Genomic DNA, 18,275 nt, shown 5'->3' with positions numbered 1-18,275 from the left:
TAAATCTTCCTGGGTCATTAGCAAACTATAAAGTGCATAATTATCTTCCTGTGATGAAAATACATGACCCTGCTTCTTTATAATTATCTAGTAGAAGCACTTATTGAAGGCTTCCACTTTGTCTGCTTTATTAATTTTTAACTCTATCTATTAATGGGCCTCTGCTACTGTTAGATTTTTTTCCCATTGCTACTTTTTTTAAGAATTCCGATAGAATTTTTTTTTTTTTTTTCCCCCATAGTTGAAGAAACTTTGCATGTAGAGTGGTTAGTTGTGGATGTTTCTTTTATGTCTTCTTCTATTACCCCAGTTCTCCTTGTTTTCATCAACCGCTGGCTATGTTTGATTGTGTTCACTTCACCTTTTACATTTTAACTTATGTCTTTGCTTCATCCTGGTCTCAGTGAACCTTTCAACCCAAGTGCTTGCTGTAGGACTGGGGCTTTCTGGCTGCCTAATAATCTTCTTAAAGTCCCCCCACCTAGACTTTTTTTTTTCCCCTCTGACTATTCTGCTCATATTTTTGTGGGTAAGTTTCTGTTGTGGAAACATCGGATATATCTATAACCGCTTGGGGCCACGCTCTGTTGCCCACATTAAATGTATTGAGGTCACAATTTCTGGCCTTGGAAAACCACCGATTTCTGTTCCGATGACTGATCTTTATCTGTCATAATGAAGGCTAAGCCAAGACTGAATGGCTTTTGTATTAGGGAGTTACAAGTTTTAGAAACACTAATGACATACTATTGCCAGGATCAAGAAAGTAACCACATCAGTGAGTATCCACAGACTCCCTATGAAATGACATCCCTGTCTGAAATGGCACGTGTAAGGGCTGTGTCATTACCCAGGAGGGCAGTCATAAGTGAGAAATGAAGGTGGGTAGAAATACAAAGGTGAACATCTTGCAAATGAAGATGAACACAGCACCAGGGCTAGGTTTCTGGATACCACTAATGATTGCCCCACGGAGAACCTCATCTGGGAACTCATGCAAGAACCGAAGCTGCTCTTGCTGTATTCCAGGGCTGGTTCCTATTGTTGCTTTCAAAGAGTAGCAGAGATTGCAGCATATTTAGATTCAGGATCCTCTTGGGAGCAACAAAAGCCAGGGAAGTCCCCTGTTTCCAGGTGTTGGCTTAAACCCTTAAAAAAACGTACATAACCGTGGAGAAGTTTGATAACAGGCACCACTTTTTAGTGCTTTTATAGACTGGCACAGTCTTTGCCAGCAACAGGGAAAGCGTTTAAGAACCTAGAGTTGGAGGTTTGGAGTAAATTCACACCACTTATTGGATAAAGACCATGAGGAAATAGTCGTTGGCTAAAAATCAGGATAAAGCAAGTTATTACAAGCATAAGAGCATCCTTCAAAAAGCCAAAGCTGCCTTTAGATGAGGTAGACTTTGGCTGGGCGATTCATTTTGAGATCTGTGCTGACTTGAAATGTTGGTAAAAGAGGCTTTGGCGACAGACCAACAGGACAACGCGCAGAGCTCATCTGCGAGGAGTGGTAATCCTTGCCTAGAACTGCTTCAGTACTTGAAGGCTGGAAGGGAGCTAATATGTCAGCAGTTTTAATAAAAAGCACTTTTTACACATTGAGGGGAGGCTGGGAAAAAGAAGACACAAAAAACTTAACCCTACAAAAGGACCTTCCAATTCTGAATGACTGGGAGAGAAAAAGTAGATGGAATTCAGCATCGCCAGATGTGAAGTGGTGAATGTGAAGGGAAAATGTGATTAAAAATTAGTGGGCTGCAAGCTGAACATAGCCCTTAGAGACAAGATTGAAGGGTCGGCTCCCTGGGACCCGTCTATGCACCTTCTGAGAAAAGAGCCACAGTATTTCAGGTGTGACCTCTCCAGGGCCAAGCAGAGGGGTGACACCTCCCCTTGATCTGCTGAGCACATCCTCCTACCATCACCCACCTCTTAGCTGTAGCGAGAGCCTTCACCTGTCCCCTGTTCAGGCTGGTATCTTACAAAACCCCTTTAACAGTGTCCAGATCATTGTTTCCCAGCCAGGACTGATATTTGGGGTCATTCTTCCCCAGATGCAGAATTTTCTCCTTTTTGAATATGATCGGGTTTTCTGTCCCAGTCCTCAAGTTTCTCAGGGTGCCTCTAGCACATCGGACAAAGCCCCTTGTTAAGTGTCATCTGCAAATTTGGTAAGGGTGTGCTATGCCCCATTATCCATCACTGACAGAGAAGACGATGAGGTGGGCTCTCCGCTTGCACCCTGCAACCAGCAAGTTCCTGAGGATCTTGAACTGTGATTCTTACAAAAGGGTTATCCTTGAACTGTCATCCTAGTGTAATCTTTTGGAAAATATCAGCCTTGATGCCCAGTCAAAGGAACAAATTACACAACAGCAATTATGAGGAAAGGAAAACAGAACAAAAATAAAACCAAATTATGCCTTTGTGCAAATCTGCCACATGCTTGTTGTTTGGATGCTACGTGTGCTTCTGGTTCCACCTCTCCAAAGAAAACCTGGGAGAACCGGCAAGGCTCAGGGAGGGATGGCAAAGGGGATAAAGATGTGACAGTTTCTGTATGAGAAGCTGCACAGGCTGGGGATGTTCGCATTCAAAAGACTATCATAAAGGTCTGAAATCATGGCTAGCTGGAGGAAGTGACTGCAGAGCAGCATCTCTCTGTCTCTCCCACCAGAAGGAGGGGGCTGCAAAGAATAAATATTATCAAATAAAGCAAGTAGGAGCCAAGCTCAAATCCAAATTCCTTCCACCACACACAATTGAGCTGTGAAATGTTGCTCCAGGACAGGTTCAATGCTAAAGGCTTACACAGTTTCAGGGGACACTGGGCAAGAAATCCACTGAGGATCACTAAATACATAAAAAGGACGCCTGGCTTGGGCAGTCCCTGAGCCACGTGTAGCCAAGGGCTGAGAAAGTACTTGCGGTTGGGAGTAGGACATCAAAGACATTTGTTGTGATGAAATCCCTCCCAAAGATGTGCTTTTAGGCAGGATCAAAGCCTGGGCACTGACCTGCCTGGAGTGATTATGCACTGCGAGACATCAGCGTGTGTCCTCCATAACAACAGAAGCTCATGGCAATTATTAGTGGGTGTTTACAGAATAATTTATCCTGTTCTCATTTGAGCTGATGGTCTCCTGCCATCCCCCTCTGGCTTTGCTAATCCTAGCTGGCAATCTGCCTGTAGTTCCATCTCGCTTCTCGATCCCTAGGGATGTGATGGGGGTCACCCCATGTTTCTTGTTTCGCCCTGTTTCGAGTAGACTGCCACCCCAAAGACCTTCTGCAGTCACAGGATGGCTGGTGCTGCCAGAGTTTCTGCCTGCTTTTACTTACTAATAGCTTCTAGTAGAGGGAAAAGTAGTTGGATTTTGTTTTTATTATACTTGGTAAATCTGTTCAAGTATCTTTATCCAAGCCCTGAATTTTAGTCTGTGGTTTGAACTCTGCTAACCTTCCTGGTGAGAAGCATCCGTCCCATTTGTGACCCCTCCTTTCCCTTCCCATGCATGGGGACCAGTGCCCCACACAGCCCTGACTCTGTGTTTCCCAGCTGCGGGGTCTGATCCGGTCTGTGCTCTTGATAGTGAAAAAGCCCAGAGGTGATATGCTACGTACCATGGGGACATGTCTGTGCTCAGGCTGAACCTGTCTGGGGACCGTGCCAACCCCAGCTCTATGCAGAAGCCTCTCAGCAGTGGGACTTGCTAGGTGCCTTCCTCCCCGGATTCGGGCAGGCAGGCATAGCCATGTGAGGCCAGGGGTGGCTCTGCTGGCTCCAGGCAGCTGCCACACTGCTATCGGGAGCAATTAATGCTGAGCTGACCGTGGGCCTCTGCAGAGCTGAGCAGGAGGGATGCTAAGCTGCAGGGCAGCACTCCCGTGCACATGGGCAGCAATGAGCACACAGAGCTCTTCCTTGGTTAATTCAGGCTGGCATTGCAAAAAAGTGCTTGGAGGCCCAACAGGCGAGATCTCTGCTCATAATAGTCCTTGCCCCCCACACACGGCTGCGCTGGGGCTAAGCCACTGAAGCTGTCACTGTCTGGTTTCAGAGCCATGTCCCTCCACCTTGCTGCAGCGGCACATGGCAGACCTGCTCCGCAGCGACCGTGACCTGGCCCCCAGCTTCCTCAACAGCGTCCTCAACCAGCTGAACTGGGCTTTCTCTGAGTTCATCGGCATGATTCAGGAGGTGAGTGTGCCTCCCGGGGCTGCAGGGTCTGGCACTCGAAGGGTGTCCATGTCCTGCACACAGCAAGGTTCAAGACACAACTCTTGGGGCTGGTAGTGCAGCAAATCATTGGCATGCTTGGGAGCTGAGTTGGGCTGGGGGTCACAGCCCTCCTTTTGGGAAGGGGCACCCTGTTAAGCTGTCTCCCTTGCTTGGCAGATCCAGCAGGCAGCAGAGCGCTTGGAGAGGAACTTTGTGGACAGCCGCCAGCTGAAGGTGTGTGCCACCTGCTTTGACCTGTCAGTGAGCTTGCTCAGGGTGCTGGAAATGACCGTCACGCTGGCACCGGAGATCTTTCTCGACTGGAATCGCCCATCGTCAGAGCTGCTGCTTCGGAGGCTCGCCCAGGTATCGTCCTTTCGTGAGGTGTGAAAAAGTGTCCTCTGAAGGGGCATGGGGAACCCTCTGCCCTCTCTCCAGATGTGCTATGAAGTGGGGGCTCCTGCTGCAAATGCTGTAGTACTTAAAGCTGCTAGAGCAAACCTAGCTGCTGCAGAACAAGTGGTGCTCCCTAAAATCGCTACATGTCAACTGCTCCCCTCCTTTTCAACTAGTCTGACCACAGCCGATTTCTACCTCTACCAGGAGGGAGGATGACAGCCCCTTAAGTCTTCCTTCAGAGGGGCTATGGCCAGTTTCTTCTACCCAGTAAATGCTGAATGCTCCTGTGACAAGCAATGCCGTGAACTCCAGAGAGGAGGCATGGCAAGAGGTGTAGAGAGTATAACTAGCTTCACAGGGAACATGCCCCAGTGTTTGGGCAGGCATCTTAGTCCTTTGTCCCTCAGTCCTAGACTATGGTACCAAATGTCTCTGCTTCCTTGCCAGGGTGACCGGGACAGCCCCATTCCAACCCACAACACCCCTTAGGCTCCAATAAATTAGTTTCTATTCTATTCTATTTCTATTAGTTTCTATTCTGCATGAGAGTCAACAAGGCTAAGTGTCGGGTCCTGCACTTCGGTCACAACAACCCCATGCAACGCTACAGGCTGGGGGAGGAGTGGCTGGAGAGCTGCCGGGCGGAAAAGGACCTGGGGGTGTTGGTTGACAGCCGCCTGAACATGAGCCAGCAGTGTGGCCAAGAGGGCCAATGGCATCCTGGCTTGTATCAAGAATAGTGTGGCCAGCAGGGCCAGGGAGGTGATAGTGCCCCTGTACTCAGCACTGGTGAGGCTGCACCTCGAATACTGTGTTCAGTTTTGGGCCCCTCACTACAAGAAGGGCATTGAGGTGCTGGAGCATGTCCAAAGAAGGGCAAGGAAGTTGGTGAAGGGTCTAGAGAACAAGTCTTATGAGGAGCGGCTGAGGGAGCTGGGGTTGTTTAGTCTGGAGAAGAGGAGGCTGAGGGGAGACCTTACTGCTCTCTACAACTCCCTGAAAGGAGGTTGTAGCGAGGTGGGGGTCGGTCTCTTCTCCCTCATAACAAGTGATAGAACGAGAGGAAACGGCCTCAAGCTATGCCAGGGCAGGTTCAGGTTAGATATTAGGAAAAAATTCTTCACCGAGAGGGTGGTCAAGCATTGGAACAGGCTGCCCAGGGAAGTGGTTGAGTCTCCATCCCTGGAGGTATTTAAAGAACGGATAGATACGGTGCTCGAAGACATGGTATAGATGGACTTGGCAGTGATAGGTTAACGGTTGGACTCGATGATCTTAAGGGTCTTTTCCAACCTTAACAATTCTATGATTCTATGATTCTATGATAAAGCATGAGCAACCCTGGAAAGCCCTGAGGACATGAAGCTGCTTTTGTATCAGCCAGCCTGGTGGAGAACAGTCATGTATACCTTACCTATACCACAAGGGTTGGGTTGCTCTGAGGGCTGAGGCTTAGGGCTCTGAGCAGATGAGGCAAAGCAAGACACAGTGGGGTCTAGTATGGCAATCTTGAGGGAAGTGCTCAGCCTGGGATCCCAGGATTTTCCCTGTGCAAGGAGGAAAGCGAGGGGCCCTTGGCAGATGGTTTAGGCAGCAGAGAGCAGGGTGCTGCAGCATCCCCCTCGCATCCTGGTGCTGCCACACAGCTGTGTCCTACCGCTGAAGATGCCCACAGAGGGGTGCAGAGTTCTGCTCTTCATGCATGAGGGCGATAGGAAGAGGGATGCTATGTCTGAGAGCCGGTGCACAGCTTGCAATGGTTGTGTCAAGCCTGGAGCCATCCCCGCTCATCCCACTGGGGGTTTGCGTGAGAGATAATGGTGGCTAATTAAGTGTCTTTACAGTTGATTCCTTTTGTGCTGGTCATAGGCAGAAATCTCTGCCTGTGGTGATGCTCTGTCAAGCAGAGAAGCAGATTGCTCTCTGCACTCATCCTGTGCTTCCAGGCTAGTAGGTCCGTCCTGCCACCATCCGCAGGCAGGGCAGGACCTGGACTGTGCTTCACCCCGCTGACACTGCTTTTGCCCAGCAGCAGCTGCCAGATCACGCTTCATGGGCTGTGGCTGTCCTAGGGACTGTAGCTTCTGCTTGCCAAGAGCTTTTATCCACAGAAGTAGCTTGGCATCTGTAGGTGGGATTCAGATTTAGGTGGAAGATGCTGAGATTCAGGTGTCTTGACCTCAGACTGACTTTCCTGGGAGGTTTGGGTCTGGTACGACCATTGTGGTGTGGTGCCACCTCCCTCTGTGCCAGGGCCAAGCTAGGACTGTGCTGCGAGCCTCCCTGTCTGCATTCACCAGCTCCCAGGCACCGAGCCTGAGCTGTAAGGACATGCTGCCCCAAAGCATGCCCTTTGGATGCTGCTCACAGGAAGGCCCATCCAGAAAATACAAACCCTCTCTGCTTTTCCCTACACAGCTCTTGAACCAGGTGCTGAACCGTGTGACAGCTGAAAGGAACTTGTTTGACAGAGTGGTCAACCTCCGTCTGCCAGGTGAGTCCATGCATTAACTCTCTGTCCCTCTCCATTGAAAACATGCTGGAGGCATGCCCCTGGGAAGTGGGGGATGGCTTGTACTGAAGGTCAGGGCAGAGGTGTATGGGATCAGACCTCAGGCCTGCCACATCCCTGGCTGGGAAGCCATTCTGGTGCCGTGGACTGCCACAGAAGTGCTGTCTTCAGAAGACATATAAATCCTCCAGGCAGACCTGAGCTTTGATGCTCTTCCTAGGCCCTTAGCCTCTGTCTGCCCAGCAGCTCCAGTTTCCTCCAGGATCTGTGTCCTTGTGAGGCAGCTGATGCATAGGTCTGGCTGTCCGTGGTGGAAGTGGCAGCCATGCTGTGCTTGGGCGGTGGGTTGCCTTGCTAGATACCTGATGTGACAGGTTAGGTGGGAGCTGTTTGAAAGGCTCAAAGCCCTGGACAGATTGCAGTTGAGGTAGCAGACTTGGTTGCTGCGCTCCGCATCGAGTAAAGGGTGCACTGAATTGCTGGGGGAAACTGTTCTCACCAACATCAGCCTTCTTCCTCGTGGAGGTGCCTGGGGGCAGCTGAGTTGTGCCTCTTAGCAGAGACTGGCTCCAGGTGCTGTGCTATGGGCATCCTGTATTTCCCGTACAGCAGCTGGATTTTCCTGCCTGCTTAGGAGGGGACAGACCACCTTCTTCTCTTGAGGCTTGGAAGGGGCAGAGGTGCTCCATCGTGAGGGCAGTGCCTGAGTCTGGGGTTTGCATTAGTGGGGAAGACTCCTCTGTCCTCGATGAAACCCATGGCCCCACCGGAGAGCCCAAGTCACAGTCCCTGCCTCGGGGACTGCTCTGCCACCAAGTCTGGAAGTAGCAGTGCAGCCCTGCTCTGCCTGTCATGCGGTGACAGCGGCTCTATCTTTCCCTTTTTCTTCCATAGGGCTGGAGAGCGTGGACCATTACCCAATCCTTGTGGCCGTGACGGGGATACTGGTCCGGCTGCTTGTGGACACTGATGTTCAGGGGTGAGTGGCTTTTGACTTCTGAAGCACAGTCACCGCATGTGGCATTGCTTCGGGTGCTGCATCAGTCAGTGCTATGGGAGGCATTGCAGGAGTGATGTGGGTGCATGGGGACTGAAGTGAGGCGAGGCAAGGCAGATGCGCATGGAGCAGGCAAGAGCCAAGGAGCCGCGTGCCCCTGCAGCAGCTGCATCCCAGTGCTACTGCTGGGTGCAAAATTCCTTCCTGTGGTGCAGGAAAGCCCTCATGAGAGGTAGCTTTGAGGTGACGTACCGACAGCATATGTGCACCTTCCTCCCTAGCATGGGGTCTGGCACTCCATGCAATAGGACAGCTGCTGTCGGAGTTTGTGAGCATCACATGTAAAAGAACTCTGCTGATGAGGTGATGCAGGCAAAGTGCTGTGACACATGGCAGCAGATGCAAGGGAGTTCGTTAAAGCTCCTTTGCTCTGGACACATCTTGGGGAGGCATCAAAACGTGTGCAGAGCTCTCTGGCTGCCCAGACCTGTGGCACAAGGGTGAGACAAATTCTGTCCAGGCACTTATGTGATGCTGATTTTCAGATAAAGCAAATCTTGTTGTCTTTATGGTAACCAGCTATTCAGAGAGGCTGCACTGGGGGAATGATGCAGCCGGACAAAGCCACAGCTGACCTCATGGTTTATGTGTGTCCGTACCTGCTTGTACCAAGTCTAGAAAATAGGCTCATGCTGATATCCTCTGCAGCCCTGCCTTTGCTCTCTCCCAGTGTCATTCATAGATTTCTTGCCCAACCACCATGCCCTGTAGGATGCTGTAGGAGATGGGGCTCTTCTGTCTGCACTGCAAATCCTGCTTGCTTTCACGTTTAGAGAACATGATAGTCTCTGACTTTGCAGAGAGCGGAGCCCCATCTGGCCGAGCAGCTCAGCCCTGCAGCCAGTCTTTCAACTTCTCTCAAGGACTCAAAGATGTACACAAACATATCTAATTATATCCTGCCTCCCGTGGCTGCTGCACCAGTCTCAGAGCCCCAAGTGTGACAGTGCCAAGAGCTCAGCACAAGGTCATTGATCAGTGGCCTTTCTGGACTGTGAATGGGGGTGGATTTTGCTCGCCCCCAGAATCCTGCTCTGTGGAAAGGGCAAACGTCATGGATTTGACGACACAACTAGACACTTCATCCTGGAGGGAAGCAGGGAGGTGATAAAGCAGTTCCCTGCATGCCAGGCAGGATGAGAAGTCCTTCCCTGGCTCCCTGTCCCTTGAACATCTGTGCCAGACCAGGTCACTTGTAGAGTGAAAGAGGGGAAGGGATAAAGCTCTTTCTCTGGCCGTCAGTTCAGCAAACTCTGAAGAGCACTGTGAAGGTGGTAGTGTGATGAAAATCACATCCTTCACAGCCCACAGGGAGTCCTGGGGAGACCAAAAGCTTCCAGACTGTGTCTCCTTTACCTGAAAAGCCAGTTGTGCTTTGGGTTAGGGAAACCCGAGCAGCTGGTGTCAAAGGGGCTGTACATCACCAAACGGCACTGTCCCCTGTCTGCCAACAGCATCGTCTATGCCTTGGGCCGTGGTGGGCTGCGCAGTCGCAAACTAGAGGTGCCGTATCCTGTATTGTGAGGTTGGGAAGTGGCAAATCTCTGACTGATCATCAAGGGCTTTGTAGTCACCTCCTTGGGCACTGGAAAGCAGAAATAAATATGAAATGGGGGAATGATGTGGGCAAAGCATCATATCCTTATGGTGGACGTAGCTGAGCAGGAAAAGCACAAGGTGAAACAGGAGGAAGCCTAGGGAAAAACATCTATACAACAAAATGCTTCTATGTGATTTTGCAAAGCCCTGCAATAAATCTGAGGTTTGATAAGTCACTGATCTATAAAAGGCAAGCAAACATTGAAGGAGAGCCATTGAGGTCAATGAAGACAAAAGAACCAAGGCTGAGTGGCTTGGAGACCCTCTACCACTACCCAAGCAGATGGGATGGGCAGCCTGATGGCAGAGATCAGTGTGGCTGCAGGCAGAGTACCTGACATTGAAGGGACAACTGAGCTACCGACCCTCTTTGCAGCACTCTGAATTGAGAACCAGGGTGCGAGTGTTGTACCCCGCTTATGGAATGATTCTGCTCTGTGCAGGCATGTTCAAAAACAGCAAACAGGGACAGGGTAGAGAAAAACAGCAGATATAAGAGGAAATGCAGAGGCTTTTCTGCTGCCTTTGTGTTCTTCTAGGGTTCAGTCCTGGTTTGATCCTGCGTGCAAGTCCCTTGGCACCATCACCGTAGGACTGGGAGGTGCAGCTGGGGTGAGCAGAGCCCCACAGGGACCTCCTCCCCACAGTCACCCAAAAAACAGGGACATGGTACAGGTCAACAACAGCTGGCCCAGAGCAGGGTGATGGGAAGCATCCATCTGCAAGCGCATGAGTAAGAGGATGGTCCATGGAATGGAAAAGGAGAATTCAATCCTTCCTCAGGTCTCTGTGCTCCCATGGGAGTTCATTGCCATGGATCATGTTGCTGCAGGTGGTAACTGAAGAGATTTAAAGGACCCCATATGTAACCAGGCTGTCCAGAGCAGACTCATTTTGTATGAACTCAAGAGGAGACGCTTCTTCCTTTTTCCCTTCCTCTCAGTGCAGTGAGTAGGATAACAAGACAGGCTTTTTTCTTTCCTCAGAAGCATTCTGCCTGGACAGTGCTGGAAGCAGGTAGAAATCTCTTCCAGGTCTCATTTGGCAACTCCCAGATTGCCAGAAATTAACAGAGATTATCCAGCTCACATTTGCATGTAGGAACTTCTGTGTGGGAATTGCTTAGGACAATTAGTTACCTGTTACCCTGACTAGTTCCCTCCAAGGAGGCTCTGCCCCAGAGGATGAGGACAAGGGACAGCACCCTGGGTGACTTTCCTGGCTTGGCTGTGGTTTTTCTGGTTGCCTCTAACCCAGCAAGCCAATGCTGTGCCAGGCGCTTGGTTGGAAGGTGCTGCAAGCTTTGCGCTGGGACAGAGAGGACAGATTCATCTGAGGGTGGAGGAATGAGGTCCCATTTATGTGGCCAAAAAGTTCCATCAGGGAAGGGTGGGGGTAAGGAGAGCCTGGGCCCTGCCAGCTCATCCAACCGCGTTATCAGGATGCAGCTGGATGCCTCAGCTGCTCATCACCCAGCACAGGACACTCAGCCAGGCATCAAGTCCTCCTGCTATGGCCTCCTGGCACCAAACTGAGCCATTAAGCACAAGGAAAGGGAACGTTGCCCAGGCTGGGATGTGATGAGACAGTTGATACATTGTGCGCCTTAGTCCCTGGATGGAGCGGGATGTGCTTTTGTGGGAGAAGAAATGCATTTCCTCATCAGGTCCGGCAGGACGGCTGGTGCTGCTCATGGTGAACCAAAGCTTCAGTGCCCACCTTGTGCAGCCTTACTGATCTTTGTAAAGCCTCCATGGGTCACTTACCACAACTCCCAAATGCTGGCTGGGGGCCGCAAGGTGGAAAGGAAACCTTACGCTGATAACCAGAGCGGCTCAGCTCCCCCGCAGAATGTAACAACCCTTGCAAACGGACAGAGGAATCTGTGCAGGGCACAGATGGGGAGGTTGCTGGCTCAAACTGGGGTCCCTCAGCAGAGGGTCTCCTAGTTCCCGCAACAGGAGCTGTGTTTCCCAGCAGAGCAGCTGCCTGTCCCTCCAGGGCTTGCCAGGAGGGAGCTAAACCTCATCAGCAGGTGAGAGCGGGGCAGCCTGGCGCCAGGGGCTGGGCCCTCTCACCAACAGCCAACAGCTCCTTGCTTTAAAACTATTTTGGCCTCTGCACTGTTGTTTTGGGACTGTTCAAACCTCCTGATGTGCTGCCCCCTCCCAGCCCTCGGGTCTGAGAGCAGTCGGGCAACACCTTCGTTGCAGGGAGTCTCAGTGCCTGGCAGGGCTGAGGAGGCAGGGATGCCCCTGTGCTGCCTATTTGCCAGGCCCTGATGACTGAGCCTTGGTTTTGCGGGGAGGAGAGGATCTGGCAGGCTGAGCCAGGAGTTGGGCTGAATCGTTGGGTCCACGCCACAGACCCTGGCTGTCTTCAGCTGGTATCATCCCCCCGTTTGTCTGCTAAATAATTGAGCAGATTTTCTATTAAGCCTCCTTTGCAGTGAGCTAATGGAGCAGCATTGGCCAGAGCTTGTGTAAGGATCTTGGCAAGAGTGAGCAGCAGGAGAAGTGGCAAAGCCCGACAGTGAGGCTGTTGGTCCCCTGTGTGCGAGGGCATGTTGTAATTAGGACCGGGCATATAGGTTGGAAAAGGCTTTGTGGAAAGTGAGTGGCCGTCCCAGAGTGGAGATAAGCCGTGTTGTTCCAGGGCTCGGACACCGCTCTACTTCTCGGGCTTCCCCCATGCGCTGTGGACCCCATCCACTCAGAGGCAAGGGAAGTGAGGCTGGGCAGTGCGTTCCCCAGCCCTGCCCACAGCTGATGACGCCCCTCTACAAGAAGGGTCGGAAGGAGGATCCGGGGAGCTACAGGCCTGTCAGCCTGACCTCGGTGCCGGGAAAGGTCATGGAGCAGATCATCTTGAGTGCCATTATGCAGCATGTGTGGGACAACCGGGCGATCAGGCTCAGCCAGCATGGGTTTATGAAAGGGAGGTCCTGCTTCACTAACCTGGTCTCCTTCTATGACAAGGTGACTCCCTTAGTGGATGAGGAGAAGGCTGTGAATGCTGTCTACTTGGACTGTAGTAAGGCCTTTGACACTGTCTCCCACAGCATTCTCCTGGAGAAGCTGGCTGCTCATGGCTTGAATAAGTGCACTCCGCGCTGGGTTAAAAACTGGCTGGACGTCCGAGCCCAGAGAGTGATGGTGAATGGAGTCAAATCCAGTTGGCGGCCGTTCACGAGTGGTCTTCCCCAGGGCTCAGTGTTGGGGCCGCTCCTGTTCAGTATCTTCATTGATGATCTGGATGAGGGGATTGAATGCACCCTCAGTAAATTTGCAGATGACACCAAGTTGGGTGGAAGTATCAATCTGCTGGAGGGTAGGAAGGCCCTACAGAGGGACCTGGACAGGCTGGATCGATGGGCCGGGGCCAACTGTATGAGATTCAACAAGGCTCAGTGCCGGGTCCTGCACTTTGGTCACAACAACCCCATCCAATGCTACAGGCTGGGGGAGGAGTGGCTGGAGAGCTGCCGGGCGGAAAAGGACCTGGGGGTGTTGGTTGACAGCTGCCTGAACATGAGCCAGCAGTGTGCCCAGGTGGCCAAGAGGGCCAATGGCGTCCTGGCCTGTATCAAGAATAGTGTGGCCAGCAGGGCCAGGGAGGTGATAGTGCCCCTGTACTCAGCACTGGTGAGGCTGCACCTCGAATACTGTGTTCAGTTTTGGGCCCCTCACTACAAGAAGGGCATTGAGGTGCTGGAGCATGTCCAAAGAAGGGCAAGGAAGTTGGTGAAGGGTCTAGAGAACAAGTCTTATGAGGAGCGGCTGAGGGAGCTGGGGTTGTTTAGTCTGGAGAAGAGGAGGCTGAGGGGAGACCTTACTGCTCTCTACAACTCCCTGAAAGGAGGTTGTAGCGAGGTGGGGGTCGGTCTCTTCTCCCTCATAACAAGTGATAGGACGAGAGGAAACGGCCTCAAGCTGTGCCAGGGGAAGTTTAGGTTGGATATTAGGAAAAACTTCACCGAAAGGGTAGTCAGGCATTGGAACAGGCTGCCCAGGGAAGTGGTTGAGTCTCCATCCCTGGAGGTATTTAAAAGACAGGTAGATGTGGTGCTTGAGGACATGCTTTAGTGGTGGACTTGGCAGTGATAGGTTAACGGTTGGACTCGATGATCTTAAGGGTCTTTTCCAACCTTAACGCTTCTATGATTCTATGATGCTCTCAGTGTGAGTCTGGAGGGTTAGGGCACGTGCACGGAGCCAGTGAACTTGTCTGCAGCACAACTGTACAAGAAAAGACCTAAGCAGCCTTCAGGGTGCATCTCCCAGGGACTTCTGCCTAAAAGATGGAGACGACAGAGGGAAGAGCACCATGGTCATCAGGAACATGGTGCTACCAGCCAGCAGAGCACAGGACGGGGATCCTGGGCCAGAAACAACCATACTGTGCCAGTGGGATGCTGAGCACAAGCCAGCAGGACCTGCCAGGAGGAGCGGCACTGGACTGACATGATGTTGGGATAGTTCTGACTGGATCTCCGCACTCTTCTTTTTTGCACAGTACAGATGGGTGCAGACTGATGGACTGGCAGGAGGGAGGTGACAGAGAGGTTCTCTGGGCAGAAGTAACACATTGGTGAGCAGGAAGGTGAGGAGGCATGAGGCCAGGTGGTGGAGGCAGGCTAAGCAGACTCTGTTCAATTGCTAGATGGTTTTGGCGTCACCTCCACTGGAAAAGTCACAGAAGATTCCAGTCTGCAGGTTACTAAACTCAGCATGGCCACTCTTCCGCATGCTTGAGCCCTGCTGGGACCCTGGGGACTTGGCTGGTCCCCGCTGGACATGGTAGCTCTCTGCAGTCCTGTAGGATGCTGATTACTGATCACTTAAAACACTAATGCTCCTTCAACATGTACTGATAAGTGAGCTGTGGCGGAAGGAGGTGCAGGAGTAGACATTTCATGGGCCACTCAGTGTAAAGGGGTCCTGGCTATCTTGCCCTAAACACTCAGAAAATGAGTGGTACACGAGTCTTGCAGTACGTAATGTGTTGGGGTGAGAGAGCCAGAGCATGGAGGAGTGACTAACTCAGACCTAGGTTTCACGGTTGAAAAAGGAGTCTGGCCTTACTGATCTTACGGTTTTTACAAGCTGCCAGCTCCAAATGCTGTATCCTGAGTAGAGGGGCTGCCAAGGCTGGGATCTCCGTCCCCTCGGGGCTGTTGGGCACATGCTGGGTGGCAGGAGCAGGTGTCATGCTGGCCAGCACCAGCCTTTGCTGCTTCAAGCTCTTTGGAAAACTGTGAGCATCATAAGGAAAGGATCCAGGTCCAGCCATGTACATGGTGTGTCCAGCCCCAGCAGCAGGACTGGCATTCAGCATGCCCGTGTCACCCTGGCTGAGATTTGAAGTGCCAGGGGAGACAGGAGTCAGCATTGGAGGCTGGTCCCCAAAGCTAGTCCTTCATCCCCATGTGTGCAGGCACAGGTCCCTGTGTGCCAGGGACGCCATGCTTTGTGCCGACCCATTACTTTACCCTGCAGAGTCAAGGAGCGGGAGGCCGGTTTGGCAGTGAGCCGGGGCTGTAATGGTGCAGATGGCTGCTGAGAGAGGATGGTGTATTCCTCAGGGACCATCCATTATGTTTCCCAACTCCTGCCTGTCAGGGAGGCTATGCTCGTGGCTGTTTTTCCTTGCTGAGATGACTTGCCTTTCAGGCTGCTTAATGAACTGCTTCAACAGTTCAAACTGCCTTGCCTTGCTTGTTGGAGTAGCAGTATGGTGCAGGGTCCTTTCCAAGCATCAGAAAGGTGGGAAATGCAGCAGCAGGACTTTCCTGGGTAAAGGCAGTGGGGGGACCTTGGGACCGACACTGATATGAACCTCAGATATGCTGTCCCCAGCATAGTGGGGCTCAGGGATAGGCAAGTTGCAGCCCGGCTAGAAGAGCTCTCCTTGGCTTCTCGAGGCTGGAGTGTCTCCAGAGAGGCCCTCTGGAGCTTTTCTTATACTCCAGTTGGCCTGAACTTTCCCCAAGCTTCAGTCATTAGCCTCAGCTGAGGATTCAGGTTTGCAGCAGCACTAATGCCCAGGAAGCTGATGCTGGCACTGGGGAGGGGGAAGGTTTGTGAGGAGACCTACAAGGATGGCAACAGAAGAGAAGCAGGTGAGTAACACCCACTCCGGGTGCTGGAGCCCAGAGCAGCACTTCACCTTTCCTTTTGGAGGAAGACATGGTGCTTAGACGTGGCAAGTGCACAGGCTCGGCACCGTATTGGCAGGCACGGGCCACGCTCGGGGCAGTGCCCTTGTCAGGTTTGGATCTGGGCCCTCTGGGCGTTGTCTCCTCTCTTTCCCAGACATTCCCAGGACAAATTCAAACCATCCTTCCTGTGGGATCCCTGTCTGGGTGCAAAGCCATGGGATGGCATTGCCTCAGCTCCGTCCTTGTGGGGCAGGGTGCCACTCACCCATCCATCTGACACCAAAGCACCTCACCACCCCCCAGCAGCACCCCGGCACAGCCAGCTCAGCATTCCGGGCTCATCAGGAACACTGCGCTAACGCAAGACGACAGGGCCTGCAGCGGCAGGCACACGAGGAGCGAGGGCGCAGGCCAGCAGGGCCTGTCACTCCACATCCCATTGCCAGCTGCTGAGCAGCGGCCGCGAGACATGCAGCAGCAGGGCATGTTTCTCATGAAGCTGCGTGCAAGGTCAGTGTCAGGAGGGGCGCTGGGTGGCTGTGGTTGTCTCAGGATAGCTGCTCTCCCAAATGCTCTCTCCCCCTTGGATGGATGGATGGGGGGTTTCTGACAAATGCTTTGGGCACAGTTGACTTTCTGCTGGGAAAAAGGTTGCTTGTTTCCTGGCTGAAAAAGTTGAAGGACAGGCACTAGAGGTGTCCCAATGCCCCAGGGACCTACCCCTCCCACCAGTCTCAGGGCTGCCAGCAACTCTTGGGGCAGGGGCGCGCGGCTGTGGGGTGCTGCAGGTTAGGGGGAAGGTTTGCAAAGGGTCCCGGTCCCCATTTTCGGTTGTGTCTGAGCTGCGCTCCTGCCTGCCAGCTGGACCTGGCATTCCCCATGCTGCAGGCAACAGCCACATGCTCCTGCTCTGGCTGTGGAGTGGGTGGTGGCAGCTGGCAGATGGGGGGACATCCTTATCTCTCTGCGGGATCATGCCGGATTGGGGGGGGTGGGGGGGCGGGCCGCTCCCTGTGCCTGGGGCAATGCCAGGCTGGGCCCTGGGGAAAGTGGTGCAGGCACCCGGTGAGGTGAGGGCTCCATCTGCAAGAGTGCTGAGACTCAGCCAAAGACAGGGCCCCAGTCTGACCCCGAGCAGGTCTCCTCAAGGTGCCTCTCCCTGCATCTAAATCCTGCTCGTCCCTGTTGAGGTCTGGGTGTGCCCTTGTGTCAGTTGGCGCTGCTCCCTCCTGGGCTCCCAGGTGTCACTGGAGACCTGCCCTCCTGGGGAAAAGCCACTGGACACTCCTCTCACACCATCCCTAGGCCACCAGGTCTGTCTTGGCACTTTTAACCCCCTCGTTGAGGCCAACCTAATGCTGTTTGATAGGAACAGAGGCTGTGAGCCCAGTGCGAATCGCCTGGCTCTATGTGCCAGGCCAGTGGGAATTCAAGGCTCCCTCAGACCCCCAGACTTCTGCCTCTGCTCCCACAGGATGCGGGGCAGCTCTGCGCCGCTGCCCTGCAAGGGCAAGGAGACACTCAGACCAGTGTGAGCTTAAAAAAATAGGCATTTTTATTCCAATGTAACTAGAGAATTACAACCCAAGAGAGGAGCAGATTACTCACATTTATCGATAAGCTTATTAGATTACTGCCTAAATAGCTGTGCTTTAGCAGCGTGTTTGTCCGCCTCAAGGAGAAGCAGCGAAGGATGGTGGTGCATCTGAGACCGCATCGTCCTTGATGGCATGGGGAGCTCTGAGCAATGCGGGCCGGGGCGCTGTATCGCATCACCTAATCCTGTCTTGACTATTTACAGCTTCTCGGGAGGCAAAAGCTTGTAATGTTTGCTTGGCTGTGTGGCTGGTCAGGTGCTGAGCTCCATCCCTCCTGCGTGGCCACATTCAGGGAAGGGGCATGTACCCCTCCTTGCGACAGGGTTATGCTCGCCCCCCCCCCCCCCCCCCCCCCACCCGCTCCCAGCCATGTCATCATGCTGATGGGGACCAGCATGGGCTAGGAAAGGATGGTGGCACTGCCTTTCCTGGGAGCCCTGGCATGAACAAGGACAGTGCCCCACTCGTCATGGCTATTCCTTGACCTGGGAGGTCCATGGCAGTGGCACCAGGTTGGGTCTCGTGTGCCTGGGGACGTGGCAGACCGCCAGCCCCAGTGTCACCATTAGGGAGTTTGGCTGCCTGAATGAAGTGGGGGTTTTTCAGGCATGCCAGGTTCATCAGCATTACCCTTCTGCTAACGACGCGGTTGCCAGCGGCTTGCACGAGCAGCTCTTGCTGGGTGCCAATGTGCCCCCGGCTCAAAACCCACCAGGGTCTCA

The 18,275-nt window shown here is 52.8% G+C and overlaps 1 protein-coding gene across 1 annotated transcript in view; it reads left to right on the top strand.

Moving 5' to 3' along the window:
• The window catches only part of RNF123 (ring finger protein 123), a 50,852-nt gene that overhangs the window by 28,090 nt on the left and 4,487 nt on the right, over positions 1 to 18,275 (top strand). Inside the window, exons 31-34 of the mRNA XM_082322433.1 lie at positions 4,068 to 4,207; positions 4,406 to 4,594; positions 7,046 to 7,121; positions 8,034 to 8,118. Of these exons, the coding sequence (XP_082178559.1) occupies positions 4,068 to 4,207; positions 4,406 to 4,594; positions 7,046 to 7,121; positions 8,034 to 8,118 (490 nt within the window). The remainder of the gene's footprint in view (positions 1 to 4,067; positions 4,208 to 4,405; positions 4,595 to 7,045; positions 7,122 to 8,033; positions 8,119 to 18,275) is intronic.

Source organism: Platalea leucorodia (genome assembly GCF_965183815.1).
Source record: "Platalea leucorodia genome assembly, chromosome: 9".
In the NCBI taxonomy this organism is placed as follows: domain Eukaryota; kingdom Metazoa; phylum Chordata; class Aves; order Pelecaniformes; family Threskiornithidae; genus Platalea; species Platalea leucorodia.
Note: the sequence above shows the minus strand (reverse complement) of the source record. Positions and strands in the feature narration are given on the sequence as shown.